The 15,252-nt window shown below is 41.6% G+C and overlaps 2 protein-coding genes across 3 annotated transcripts in view; one reads left to right on the top strand and one right to left on the bottom strand.

Annotated features, from left to right (window-relative positions):
• Positions 1-3,177, bottom strand: part of mrpl48 (mitochondrial ribosomal protein L48) — a 30,776-nt gene extending 27,599 nt beyond the window's left edge. The window contains exon 1 of the mRNA XM_062974444.1: positions 3,009-3,177. Coding sequence (XP_062830514.1) covers positions 3,009-3,029 — 21 coding nt within the window. The 5' untranslated portion in view covers positions 3,030-3,177. The remainder of the gene's footprint in view (positions 1-3,008) is intronic.
• A 9,164-nt stretch (positions 3,178-12,341) lies between these two features.
• rab6a (RAB6A, member RAS oncogene family) overlaps positions 12,342-15,252 on the top strand; it is a 93,125-nt gene continuing 90,214 nt past the window's right edge. The window contains exon 1 of one of the 2 annotated variants that reach the window (XM_062974446.1): positions 12,342-12,807. In XM_062974446.1, the coding sequence (XP_062830516.1) occupies positions 12,738-12,807 (70 nt within the window). In that variant the 5' untranslated portion in view covers positions 12,342-12,737. The remainder of the gene's footprint in view (positions 12,808-15,252) is intronic. The other variant, XM_062974445.1, reaches the window with a different exon arrangement.

Genomic DNA, 15,252 nt, shown 5'->3' with positions numbered 1-15,252 from the left:
AGCATAATTGTCAAGGGGACTGGGAACAGAAAGCATTAGGCTGCATCAAAGGCAGGAAACATTACCTTTTTTTGGATGACAAATCCCAGAATCTTCTAGCCAGCATGGCCTCAACATGTAGGATTAGGATCAATGTAAGTTCTTTAAAATGTGACCAAACCAATTTTTGATGCCATGCTTATGCCTTCAGCTCATGATACAAGTCAATTTACATAAGTTTCCATTTTTATGAAGGAAATAGCAGAAATAACAGAAAGTATACAATAAAGGACACATAAAGTTAGTTAACAGTAATATGCTAACTGATGGAGAAAATGACTACATACAGACTTGCCAGGAGTTCATACAATCCAAATTAGACAAAACAGACACAAGCACCAAAACACAGAAATAAATTTATTAATGCAATGGGCCTTCCAGATCCAGCTTCAATCAACTATGGATTTTGTAACCTAAACTTTAAATTGTGGTGATGTTTTGCTGACACTTCTGCACAATGTCAATGCCATTTAATAACATGGGATGCAACACGAGAACATTTTCTGTCACACGAGAACTGAAACCCTATAGATCTGGAAGGCCCACTATATAGTCATTTCTTTGAAAGGTTAAAACCTTTATGGATCTGATTATTCAAGACGTCTTACACACAGAAACATAAGAGTCAGCATTGGGGACTCTTCTACCAAAGCTAGGAAACATTATGTTGTCTATCTAATCTTTTATCAGAAATTTGTTATTTGTTTGTTTTCAGCAATGAATTTTTTTAACTTTTTAATTGTAAATAGTGCTACGTGAAATAATACAAACGTTCCGAACAATTTCCATTGGTAACACTTGTTTACATTCTTTCTCCTTTTTCTCTCTCCCTCTCTCCCCACCCCTCCCCAGGAACAGTTTACAAATTTTCCATATTTATTACAATTGTTCGATCATGAGGATAATCTTGTTTAATTCCTATATTTGTCTTTCCCCTTTATTCTGTAAATTAAGTCTTTCCACTTTGTCTCCCATGTCTTTCTGATTTGGCCTTTTTTATAGTAACTTTTCCTTTCGTTAATGTAGTCTTGGAGGAGATAGTCTGCTAAATATTTATACCATGTTTTAATGTCCCATTTCTTTTGGTCCTTCCAGCCTAAGGCAACTGAGGCTTTAATTGCATCTAACATATAATTTATTAATCGTTCAATGAATGTTTGCTATTTTGTTACTTTCGCAGGAAACCATCCTGAGTTGGGGAGATAGGGCAGGTTATAAATAAAGTACAGTAGAGTCTCACTTATCCAAGCCTCGCTTATTCAAGCCTCTGGATTATCCAAGCCATTTTTTTTAGTCAATGTTTTCATTACATCGTGATATTTTGGTGCTAAATTCGTAAATACAGTAATTACTACGTAGCATTACTGTGTATTGAACTACTTTTTCTGTCAAATTTGTTGTATAACATGAAGTTTTGGTGCTTAATTTGTAAAATCATAACCTAATTTGATGTTTAATAGGCTTTTCCTTAATCCCTCCTTATTATCCAAGATATTCGCTTATTCAAGCTTCTGCCGGCCCGTTTAGCTAGGATAAGTGAGACTCTACTGTATTTTGTTACTTTCGAAGAAAACCATCCTGAGTCAGGGAGATAGGGCAGGTTATAAATAAAGTATTAGTATTATTATTATTATCATCATCATCTCTGGAACATGAGACAATCCGCCCACAAGGATGGTCAAACATCAAACATCCAGGCATCCTGTGGGCAACGTCCTTGCAGACGGTCAATTCTCTCACACCAGAAGCGACTTGCAGTTTCTCAAGTCACTCCTGACATGAAAAAAAAAGTCATCTCTCACCTGCAGCAATAAAAGTACATTCTTCCCTTTTCTAAACCTTACCACAGCATCCTGCATATTTTCCCTACTGTTTCCAACCATAAAAAGCTCATATATAACACTGGTCTCACTGCTTTTCCTACCTGGCAAAAAGGGGGCTGGACTGGATGACCTCTGGGGTTTCTGCTATTACAGTAGAGTCTCACTTATCCAAGACTCGCTTATTCAACGTTCTGAATTATCCAACGCATTTTTGTAGTCAATGTTTTCAATACATCATGCTATTTTGGTGCTAAATTCGTAAATACAGTAGAGTCTCACTTATCCAACGTAAACGGGCCAGCAGAACGTTGGATAAGCGAATATGTTGGATAATACGGAGAGATTAAGGAAAAGCCTATTAAACATCAAATTAGGTTATGATTTTACAAATTAAGCACCAAAGCATCATGTTATACAACAAATTTGACAGAAAAAGTAGTTCAATACGCAGTAATGCTATGTAGTAATTACTGTATTTACGAATTTAGCACCAAAATATCACGATATATTGAAAACATTGGCTACAAAAATGCGTTGGATAATCCAGAATGTTGGATAAGCGAGTGTTGGATAAGTGAGACTCTACTGTACAGTAATTACTACATAGCATTACTGTGTATTGAGCTACTTTTTCTGTCAAATTTATTGTATAACATGATGTTTTGGTGCTTAATTTATAAAATCATAACCTAATTTAATGTTTAATAGGCTTTTCCTTAATCTCTCTTTATTATCCAACATATTCGCTTATCCAACATTCTGTCGGCCCATTTACGTTGGATAAGCGACTCTACTGTATTATGATTATTATTACAAAGGCTTTGTGGCCATCTGTTGGGGGTGCTTTGATTGTGCTTTTATTGCATGGCAGAATAAAAGGAGTTGGACTGGATGATCTCTGGGGTTTCTGTTATTATAGAAATGAAGGCCTCAGGCAGGCCTGGGCCAACTTGGGCCCTCCGGGTGTTTTGGATTTCAACTCCCACCATTCCTAACAGCCTACCGGCTGTTAGGAATGGTGGGAGTTGAAGTCCAAAACACCCGGAGGGCCCAAGTTGGCCCAGGCCTGCCTGAGGCCTTCACAAACTGTAACTACAGGCCTGGGTTGTATTCTACTTCCCCCTTCGCCCTCAAAAAGATACTTACTTTGCCCAAAGCGGCGCTCATGGTTCCCCAGCAACCTCCTCTCCACAAAGCACTAGAAAAAACGCGAGTCTGAATAGGTCCGTTGCCCAAATAGGTCCCCCGTGCCTCGCAGTCCGACAACAAAATGCTCGCCAGGAACCATAGAAACAGTTCCGCGCAACTTTTGTTCCTATAGCCTTCAGATGGAATGGCGAGAGGCTGCGGCAAGGAGCTGCTCCCGCCTCCGCCAATCAGAAACGGCTTCTTTGTTTACCGCTGTTCTGATTGGGTATCACGGAGAAGCAAGGGCGTGGCTTCTTTATTTTTCCCGCCTCTGGAGTCACTTCCAAGTGTCTTGGCTGGAAAGTGAGATGATGCCTTTTTAAAAAATCTCGTTCTATGTGGATTGTTTTATATCTATGTATTTTTACTAGTAATAATACATTATATATACATATAGTATTAATAATATTATATATCGATATATACTATAGATATACATGTACAGTAGAGTCTCACTTATCCAACATAAAGGGCCGGCAGAATGTTGGATAAGCGAATATTTTGGATAATAAGGAGAGATTAAGAAAAAGCCTATTAAACATCAAAATAGGTTATGATTTTACAAATTAAGCACCAAAACTTCATGTTATACAACAAATTTGACAGAAAAAGTAGTTCAATACACAGTAATGCTATGTAGTAATTACTGTATTTAGGAATTTTGCACCAAAATATCACGATATATTGAAAATATTGACTACAAAAATGCGTTGGATAATCCAGAATGTTAGATAAGCGAGTGTTGGATAAGTGAGACTCTACTGTATTAATAATATTATAATGTAATACAATAACATATATATAATGTATAATAATTTATAAATATATAATATACATATAATATTGATAATAATATTATAACGTAATACAATATTATACTAATAATACAATATAATAATATTAATTATATATTAAATGTAATATTACTAATAATACAGTAGGGTCTCGCTTATCCAAGCTCCGCTTATCCAAGGTTCTGTATTATCCAACGCAGTTTGCCTTTTAGTAATCAATGTTTTGTAGTCAATTTTTCAATAAATTGCACAATTTTGGTGCTAAATTAATAAATACAGTAATTACTACATAACATTACTGTGTATTGAATTGCTTTTTCTGTCAATTTGTTGTAAAACATGATGTTTTGGTGCTTAATTTGTAAAATCATAACCTAATTTGATGTTTAATAGGCTTTTCCTTAATCCCTCCTTATTATCCAAAATATTTGCTTATCCAACGTTCTGCCGGCCCGTTTATGTTGGATAAGTGAGGCTCTACTGTATGTCTATTTTATATGACCTTATTCGTTTTATGATCTATAAAATTGTTGATTGATTTGTTTTATTGTTGTGCTTTTACATTGTCTGTTTATCCTGGGCTTGGCCCCATGTAAGCCGCCCCAAGTCCCTTTGGGATGATTGGGCAGGGTATAAAAATAAAATGATTCTTATTATTATATTGTATGACACAGCAAACAAGATAGATATGCTGGATTTCATTTCACAAAATCACAAGTCGAACACTTCCCAAGTGTCTAGGACTGTGTGATGTATTTTCGGATGCCAGTCGGGTGGCCTTTTGCAGCTGGCAGATCGTAATTTTGTCAATGTCTATGGTTTCCAAATGCTGGCTGAGATCTTTTGGCATGGCAGCCAGTGTGCCCATCACCACCGGGACCACCTGCACTGGTTTCTGCCAGAGTCTTTGAAATTCAATCTTGAGGTCCTGATAGCGGCTGAGTTTTTCCTGTTGTTTTTCGTCAATGCGACTGTCACCTGGGATGGCGACATCAATGATCCAAACCTTTTTCTTTTCCACAACTGTGATGTCTGGTGTGTTGTGTTCCAGAACTTTGTCAGTCTGAATTTGGAAGTCCCACAATATCTTTGCGTGCTCATTTTCCAATACTTTTGCAGGTTTGTGATCCCACCAGTTCTTTGCTGCTGGGAGGTGGTACTTGAGGCATAAGTTCCAATGGATCATTTGGGCCACATAGTTGTGCCTCTGTTTGTAGTCTGTCTGTGCGATTTTCTTACAGCAGCTGAGGAGATGATCAATGGTTTCGTTGGTTTCCTTGCACAGTCTGCATTTTGGGTCATCAGCTGATTTTTCGATCTTGGCCTTAATTGCATTTGTCCTGATGGCTTAGAATCATAGAATCATAGAATAGTAGAGTTGGAAGAGACCTCAAGGGCCATCTAGTCCAACCCCCCGCTAAGAAGCAGGAAATCGCATTCAAAGCACCCCCGACAGATGGCCATCCAGCCTCTGCTTAAAAGCTTCCAAAGAAGGTGCCTCCACCACATTCCGGGGGAGAGAGTTCCACTGCCGAACAGCCCTCACAGTGAGGAAGTTCTTCCTGATGTTCAGGTGGAATCTCCTTTCCTGTAGTTTGAAGCCATTGTTCCGTGTCCTAGTCTGCAGGGCAGCAGAAAATAAGCTTGCTCCCTCCTCCCTATGACTTCCCCTCACATATTTGTACATGGCTATCATGTCTCCTCTCAGCCTTCTCTTCTGCAGGCTAAACATGCCCAGCTCTTTAAGCCTCTCCTCATAGGGCTTGTTCTCCAGACCCTTAATCATTTTAGTCGCCCTCCTCTGGACGCTTTCCAGCTTGTCAGCATCTCCCTTCATCTGCGGTGCCCAAAACTGGACACAGTATTCCAGGTGTGGTCTGACCAAGGCAGAATAGAGGGGGAGCATGACTTCCCTGGATCTAGACGTTATTCCCCTATTGATGCAGGCCAAAATCCCATTGGCTTTTTTAGCTGCCGCATCACATTGTAGGCTCATGTTTAACTTGTTGTCCACGAGGACTCCAAGATCTTTTTCGCACACACTGCTGTCAAGCCAGGCGTCCCCCATTCTGTATCTTTGATTTCCATTTTTTCTGCCGAAGTGAAGTATTTTGCATTTGTCCCTGTTGAACTTCATTTTGTTAGTTTCGGCCCATCTCTCTAGTCTGTCAAGATCGTTTTGAATTCTGCTCCTGTCTTCTGGAGTGTTAGCTATCCCTCCCAGTTTTGTGTCGTCTGCAAACTTGATGATCGTGCCTTCTAACCCTTCATCTAAGTCGTTAATAAAGATGTTGAACAGAACCGGGCCCAGGACGGAGCCCTGCGGCACTCCACTTGTCACTTCTTTCCATGATGAAGACGACGCATTAGTGAGCACCCTTTGGGTTCGTTCGCTTAGCCAATTACAGATCCACCTAACCGTAGTTTTGTCTAGCCCACATTTTACTAGTTTGTTTGCCAGAAGGTCGTGGGGGACTTTGTCGAAGGCCTTACTGAAATCCAGGTACGCTACATCCACGGCATTCCCTGTATCGACCCAACTCGTAACTCTATCGAAAAAAGAGATCAGATTAGTCTGGCATGACTTGTTTTTGGTAAATCCGTGTTGACTATTAGCAATGACCGCATTTGTTTCTAAGTGTTTGCAGACCACTTCCTTAATGATCTTTTCCAGAATCTTGCCTGGTATTGATGTGAGGCTGACCGGACGGTAATTGTTTGGGTCGTTCTTTTTTCCCTTCTTGAAGATAGGGACCACATTCGCCCTCCTCCAATCTGCTGGGACTTCTCCTGTTCTCCAAGAACTCTCGAAGATGATTGCCAGTGGTTCTGAAATAACTTCCGCTAGTTCCTTCAATACTCTTGGATGTAGCTGATCTGGCCCTGGGGACTTGAATTCGTTTAGAGTGGCCAGGTGTTCCTGGACAACTTGTTTCCCTATTTGGGGTTGGATTTCCCCCAATCCTTCGTCCATTCCATGTTGCTGAGGTTGAAGATGGCTTTCTTTTTGTGAGAAGACCGAGGCAAAGAAGGCATTAAGCAGTTCTGCCTTTTCCCTATCCCCTGTCACCATCACCCCATCTACTCCTTGCAGTGGCCCTATCGCCTCCTTTTTCTTCCTTTTTCTACCAACATAAGCAAAAAAACCTTTTTTGTTGTTTTTTATGTCCCTGGCAAGCCTGAGCTCATTTTGCGCTTTAGCCTTGCGAACCTTTTCCCTACAGGAGTTGGCTATACGTTTGAATTCTTCTTTGGTGATTTCTCCCCTTTTCCACTTCTTGTGCATGTCACTTTTGAGCTTTAGCTCAGTTAGAAGTTCTTTGGACATCCATTCTGGCTTCTTTGCACTTGTCTTATTTTTCTTCTTTGTTGGCACTGTTTGCATTTGCGCCTTGAGTATTTCACTTTTGAAAAACTCCCATCCATGCTTAACTCCCTTGTTTTTTAATATCGGCGTCCATGGAATGCCGCTCAGTAATTCCTTCATTTTTTGGAAGTCAGCTCTCTTAAAGTCCAGAATGCGTGTTTGACTTGTCTTAGTTTCAGCATTCCTTTGTATTGCAAACTGCAGGAGCACATGGTCACTTGCCCCTAAGGATCCAACCACTTCAACTGTATTGATCAGGTCTTCCACATTTGTTAAGATTAGATCAAGAGTTGCTGATCCCCTTGTTGCCTCTTCTACCTTCTGGACCATAAAATTATCTGCAAGGCAAGTGAGGAATTTGTTGGACTTTGTACTCTTGGCTGAGTTTGTTTTCCAGCAGATATCGGGATAATTGAAATCGCCCATGACTACTATATCTCTTCTTTGTGCCTGTTTGGTCAGCTGTTGACAGAAGGCTTCATCAAGTCCTTCATCCTGACTCGGAGGTCTGTAGTAGACACCCACGACAAGATCTTTTTGAGTCCCGGTTCCCTTGATTCTTATCCAGATGCTTTCAAGCTGGTTTCCCGGATTAAAGTCTTGCATTTCTTCTGCAACGTAACTGTTTTTGACATATAAAGCTACTCCCCCTCCTCTCCCCTTTGTTCTATTTATGTGAAAGAGGTTATAGCCCTCAATGGTTAAATTCCAGTGATGGGAGTCATCCCACCAGGTTTCAGTGATGCCTATGACATCGTATGTGTGGTGCTGTGCTAGGAGTTGGAGTTCGTCTTGCTTATTTCCCATGCTCTGAGCATTAGTGTAAAGACATGTAAGCCCCTGTGACCTCCCCTCGAACTGTTTATTTGGGATTATTGTGCTCTCTGTACTTGGTCCTTGCTGTGTTTGTGCAGCCCTCCTTTTAGCCTTTCGGCGGTTCCCTGTGGTCGTGGGTAATATAGTGTTCGCCAGGCTGTTGTTCCCCTCCCCCAGTGGATTTAGTTTAAAGTGCGCCTGATGAGGTTTGTGAGTCTGTGTGCAAAAAGATGTTTTCCTACTTGTGTGAGATGCACCCCATCGCTTGCCAGTAGTCCATCCTCTTGGAAGAGTAGACCATGGTCAAGGAAGCCAAAATGCTCCTCTTGACACCATTTTCTGAGCCAGTTATTGACCTGTACTATTTTTCCGGCCCTTGTAGAGCCATGTCCTACAACGGGGAGGAGGGATGAAAAGATCACATGTACATTATACAGTTTTAGCTTTGTTCCCAGAGCTCGAAAATCATTTGTGATCTTTTGAAAAGTATGCCTAGCGGTGTCATTGGTACCTACATGAATCAACATAAGGTGGGGAGGGTGATGGGGCTTTAGGAGCCTGCTGAGCCTCTGAGTGATATGGTGTATTTTTGCCCCCGGGAGGCAGCATGTTTCTCGAGCCATCCCATCCGGTCTGGAAATGATGGCTTCCGTTCCTCTAAGGAGGGAGTCACCTACTACCAAGACCTGTTTCCTTTGAGGATTGACAGGGTCCCTTTTGTGCAAGACAGTGTGTATGTCCCCTGAAGAGTGTTCCTGTTGAAGTGAATCATGTAGGTGTAAAGTGTTGTCCTCCTCCTCAACATCCCCAGTGCATTCATCAATGACAATCCATTGAGATACATCCGAGAGCCCATTACTCTCCCAAGGATGTTCCTGTTGCTCCTGGTCTATGATTGGGGATGGAGCATTTGCATGATTACATAAGTGTGACTGTGGTGATGCACTGTCCCTGTCAGGGCTATCCCCTGCGCATTGATCCAGGATGGTCCACTGAGTGGTATCTAAGAAACTGTGGTCCTCCACAAGATGTGTTTCCTGATTGTATGTTAATGATGTAAGAATTTCAAATCTGTTGTGTAAATGCAGCTGAGCAGAGGAGTTCTGCGGAGGCTGCCTGGTCCTGCGTCTCCTTCTATGGGTGACCTCCTTCCAAGCCTGAGGGTTGTCTACCTTTGAGTTGATCTCCCCATAAGGTTCCTGATCATGGTCTTGGTGGTGTTGGTGTGATGCAGGCTGCTGATCTACAGCAGCGTGTTGTGCAGTGTCCAAGAAGAGCTCGAGTGCCTGAATGTCCTTAAGGGTCTTAATACGGTGCTCGAGCTGTTGGATCCTCTGCTCCATCAGAGTCATCTGTTTGCATTTGGAGCAGATGTAGTTGTCTAGTTTTTGTGTGAAAAAGCGGAACATGCGACAGCTGGTGCATGTGATGGGAATGTTTTGCTTTTGTTGCATCTCTTGGTGAGCGTGGTGGCCAAGTGGGATCTTTGTACAGTTAAGTAATATGCACGCACTTTATGTGCAGACTGCAACAAACCACGTCTTTGTGTATTTGTTTATGTTGCTTTGTTTCCTGTATGTACTGCAAAGGATAGTTAGTAAAGGTGCCTTTTTCGTGCACGCCGTGAGGCGCGCGCGACACTGGCAAATAAAGCTTTCCCAGAAACTCAATTAACAGGGGACAATGCCTGCTGTCAATCAACTTAAGTACCTGGCTCTCTTTCAACACACAGTCACACAACAGTTAGACTTTGACCACAGGAGCCAAGCCCAAACTCAGTTTAAAATCTTAGCCAAATCTTAGCCAAATCCTACCTGAAGCCAGGGAGCAAAAATGTCCTCCTGCTTCCTCTGCTTCTGCGAGAACCAACTGCCCTTCTGGGATCAGGCTCTGGCAGAAACTCACACTGGCAAATAAAGCTTTCCCAGAAACTCAATTAACAGGGGACAATGCCTGCTGTCAATCAACTTAAGTACCTGGCTCTCTTTCAACACACAGTCACACAACAGTTAGACTTTGACCACAGGAGCCAAGCCCAAACTCAGTTTAAAATCTTAGCCAAATCTTAGCCAAATCCTACCTGAAGCCAGGGAGCAAAAATGTCCTCCTGCTTCCTCTGCTTCTGCGAGATCCAACTGCCCTTCTGGGATCAGGCTCTGGCAGAAACTCACACTGGCAAATAAAGTTTCCCAGAAACTCAATTAACAGGGGACAATGCCTGCTGTCAATCAACTTAAGTACCTGGCTCTCTTTCAACACACAGTCACACAACAGTTAGACTTTGACCACAGGAGCCAAGCCCAAACTCAGTTTAAAATCTTAGCCAAATCTTAGCCAAATCCTACCTGAAGCCAGGGAGCAAAAATGTCCTCCTGCTTCCTCTGCTTCTGCGAGAACCAACTGCTTGCTCCTGGGCTGCAGGGATCAGGCCTTCTGTCTCCTTCTTCAGGGTCCCATTCGTGAGCCAGAGCCAGGTCTTCTCCTTATCAGCTTTTCCTTCAATTTTGTCAAGGAACTTTCCATGCAATGTTTTGTTGTGCCAGCTGTCAGCTCTAGTTTGTAGTGCGGTTTTCTTGTACTGATTTTTTTGTCTGCTGTGCTTTGAGGAGTTTCTGATTTTTGACTTCAATCAAAGCAGGTTCTTCACTTTGCTTTACATATTCTGCCAGGGCATGTTCTTCTTCTTTGTCTGCTTGTTTTACTTGTAAGAGTCCTCGCCCCCCTGATCTTCTAGGCAGATAGAGCCGGTCAACATCACTGCGAGGGTGGTCATGAGTTTTCTTGTTTTTCTGTCCAAATTGTCCAGTTCCATCTGTGTCCAGTTTATGATGCCAGCAGTATATCTTATGACAGGTATGGCCCAGGTGTTTATGGCCTTGATGGTGTTGCCTCCATTGAGCTTGTTTTTGAGAATTTTTTCTGACCCTTTGTGTATATTCTTTACTGACCACAGTCTTCACATGTTCATGCTTGATGTTGTCCAGCTGTAGTATGCCCAGATATTTATAGGCCTCTGGCTGGTGACACTTTATTGTTTGGCCATTAGGCATATTTATGCCCTCACTTTCAATGATTTTTCAATGATTCTCCCTGTCTTCCTCCATTATCCAGCATCCGGATATTGGCCATTGGGTCCCTCGTTCCTCTGCCTTTTCTAAACCCAGCTTGGGCATCTGGCAACTCTTGCTCCATGTCTTGCTGGAGTCTGCCTTGCAGGATCTTGAGCATTACCTTCCTGGCATGGGAAATAAGGGCCACTGTACGGAAGTTTGAGCATTCTTTAGCATTTCCTTTTTTTTGGTATGGGGATAGAAATTGATTTTTTTCCAATCTGATGGCCATTCTTGTATTTTCCATACTTGCTGGCCTATGATTTGCATCACCTTGATAGCATCACCTTTCAAGATTTTAAACAGCTTAGCTGGGATCTCGTCATCTCCTGCTGCCTTGTTATTAGCAGTGCTTTTAAAGGCCCATTCACCCTCACTCCTCAGGATGTCTGGTTCTAAAACCACACACTTTCTTATACCATAGAGTCTCACTTATCCAACATTCGCTTATCCAATGTTCTGGATTATCCAACGTAGTCTGTCCTTTAGTAGTCAATATTTTTGTAGTCAATCTTTTCAATACATTGTGATTTTTGGTGCTAAATTCGTAAATACAGTAATTACTACATAATATTGCTGTGTATTGAACTGCTTTTTCTGTCAATTTGTTGTCAAACATGATGTTTTGGTGCTTAATTTGTAAAATCATAACCTAATTTGACGTTCAATAGGCTTTTCCTTAATCCCTCCTTATTATCCAACATATTCGCTTATCCGACGTTCTGCCGGCCGTTTGTTTATGTTGGATAAGTGAGACTCTACTGTAATTCTAGTTGCCCAGGTTTCAGGCATAGGAAAGGAAACTGCATCAGGTAATCTAGGCTTGCATCTATACTGTGGAATTAACGCAGTTTGATACCACCTGAACTGCCCTTGTTTCTTGCTGCGGATTCATGACGCTAAACAATGTCTAATGTCATCCTCGGAAAGAAAAGTCCCGCCTCCCCATGGTTACTCAACCAATCACTTCGCACAGCTGCCTCTTGTCAATCTCAAAGCCCCGCCCTCATTCTGTTCCGGGCACGACCTCTTTGTTCTTTTCTGCGCATGCGTTTCAGCTGCTGCTTGTGTTGCGTCATCGTTTCAATATGGCGGCCGACTCGGTTGAGTCAGTGACAGCCAGATTCGCATTAGCCACGCCCTCTCTGCGTTAGACCCCCGCCCTTCCTCATCCCGATTGGACGGCTACTCCGTGCGCATGCGCATTAGGCTCCCAAGCGGCCAGCTTTCTCTCTGAGGCGTCTGCAGGAGAGGCAGGCCGCAGGCGGGGCCTAGATTTGCCTCACCAGAGGTGTTGTCGTGGCTGCGCGGCCGGCTGGCTCCCTCCCCGTCTCTCTCTCTCCTCCTCTCCGTCCTTCGCTCCGCCGCTCCTTTTTTTTCTTCCTTCCCCCTCAACGAATCTTTTGGGGAGCCCCTTTAAGAGTGGGCTCTTTTTTCCTTCCCCCCCTCATCTTTAGGTCCCTTTAAAAACCTCTCCGTGGGGGGACAAAGTACGGCGGAGAATAATTCCGGGTGTTTTTTGGCCCCCTCCCCCCTTTCTCCTTTCCCCTTCTCCCTCGTTCCTTTTCCCATCTGAGGCTGCTGCTCCGTCCTTATCATCATGTCGGCGGGCGGGGACTTCGGCAACCCGCTGCGGAAATTCAAGCTGGTCTTCTTGGGCGAGCAAAGCGGTGAGTCCCATCATAAGCTTATATAAACATAGGAGATGTAATATGTATATAGAATGGCAAAATCAAGGTTCGCATATTTGGAATGACATCATGTACCTGTATACATACACACACAAATCACCCTCTCTCTATATATACACAAATATATATATGTACAGTGGGTCTGGCAAAATCAAGGTTTGCTTATTTGGAATGAAAAAAATTCACCTGTATACACACACACACACAAATCTCCCCTCCCTCTCTTTCTCTCCCTCTCTCTATATATTTACACACACATACACATATATATGTGCCCAGTGGGTCTGGCAAAATCAAGGTTTGCATATTTGGAATGAAAAAATGTACCTGTACACACACACAAATCAATCTCTCTCTCTCTCTCTCTCTTTATATATATATATATATATATATATATATATATACACACATACATACACACACATACATATATGTGCACAGTGGGTCTGGCAAAATCAAGGTTTGGTTATTTGGAATGAAAAAATGTACACACACACACCAATCTCTCTCTCTCTCTCTCTCTCTCTCTCTCTCTCTCTCTCTATATATATATATATATATATATACACACACACACACATATATATATATATGTGCACAGTGGGTCTGACAAAATCAAGGTTTGTTTATCTCAAATGAAAAATGTACCTGTACATACACACAAATATCTGTATCTCCCTCCCTCACTCCTATTTGTTCTCTCTCTCTCGCTATACACACACACACATATGTGGACAGTGGATCTTGCAAAATTAAGGTTTGCTTTTTTGGAATAACAACGTACATATGTACATATATACACACAGACAGGTCTCTCTCTATGTATATATATGTATAAATATGTATATGCACACAGGCAATATATCTCATTGTAATGTGTGTGCCTTATAAAACTATAATAGATAGAATACATATATAAAATGGCCAAACCAAGGTTGTTTGGGTGGTTTTAAAAATAAAAATGTATACATACATATGCATGTGTGCACATGTGCGCAAATACATATGCATATATATATGTGTATGTGTATATATATACTCATGTACATATGCATATATATATATATGTGTGTGTGTGTGTGTGTGTGTGTTTATGTACATGTGTGTGTGTATACACATGCACATATACACGTATATGTGTACAGTGGGCCTGTAGTGTGTACTGGAGTTTTTAATGAGGCCAATTGGCTGATTGATAACAATCATTTTGTGTACTGGGGTTTGGTTTCAGGACCCCTTTGGATACCAAAATTCTGAGATGCTCAGCTCTTGTTATATACTGTGGTATAGTAATAAAATGGTTTGATTTTTTTTAAACAAACAGATGTTTACAGTGAGGCCATGCTATCCATTGGAGTTTGGTTTCAGAATCCCTATGAATACCAAAATCCTTGAATGCTGAGGTCCCATTATATACTGTGGTATAGCAATATGTATGAATTATAAATATGGCACAATCGAGGACTGCTTTTTTGGAATGAAAAAATACACACACACACACAAATGTGTGTGGTTGTAGATGCACACACAAATATATTTGTGTGCAGGCTCAGATTCTGATAGGAGAAGGAGTCTCCTTTCTTTTCTCTGGCCTCTTGGGCTGAGAATGCTCCCAAGCCCATCCCTTGCATTGAAACTTTCTAAACATCTCTTGTTTAACAGGCTCTTCCTTCAGATCAAACAACATGTAAACAGAAATCTGTGGTGTCAAACTGCATTAATACTCCAGCATATATGTACCCTCCCAAAGCTGTGTTGAGTTCTGAAGGAGAGTAGTTGTATATGTGCCTTCAAGCCATCTTACGGCAACCCCATGGATTTCATAGGGGTTTTCTTGGGCAAGGTGTATTCTGAAGTGGTTTTGTCAGTTCTTTCCATTAAAATGTAACCTGGTATTTGTTGACTGCTGCCTACCTACCTACTAACAACTATAAATTCTGTTCCTGAAATCCTGATCTTCCTATCAGTATTATCCAGTGGGGAGGTCTTCACCTCACTTTATATATTCCCAGTCCAAATGCTATTGCAGTGTTACTTGACCTCAGTTCCATTGACTTTCTGTTTACTTTGTGAGGTCATCCAGATGAATTGCAAATTGGCAATCCTTGAGTTAGCAATACTTTCTTTACAGCACTCTGTATTTCCATTCATTGTCTAGTAGAGTATAGCTACATGCCTCTGGGAAAATATATGTCTTAGATTGTTCAAAGGCACCAGAAGAATTGGTTTTAGACTCTTACTATAACATTTCCTCCTGAAGATGGGAGGTTTTAAGGTGTGTGCATTTCAACCTATGGGAAGTCTTGAATTAGATCAAAGAAGGGGAAAGATAGACATTTCCATTCATGAAAAGAAGAGTGTAATTATGTCCCCGTTTCCTTCCTTTTTGAAAGTCTTTCATCTCTTTTCGTGTTATTTTAATTA

Source organism: Anolis carolinensis, chromosome 3, assembly GCF_035594765.1.
Source record: "Anolis carolinensis isolate JA03-04 chromosome 3, rAnoCar3.1.pri, whole genome shotgun sequence".
Taxonomy (NCBI): domain Eukaryota; kingdom Metazoa; phylum Chordata; class Lepidosauria; order Squamata; family Dactyloidae; genus Anolis; species Anolis carolinensis.
The sequence above is the reverse complement of the archived record's forward strand: the minus strand, read 5'-3'. Positions and strand labels throughout refer to the sequence as shown.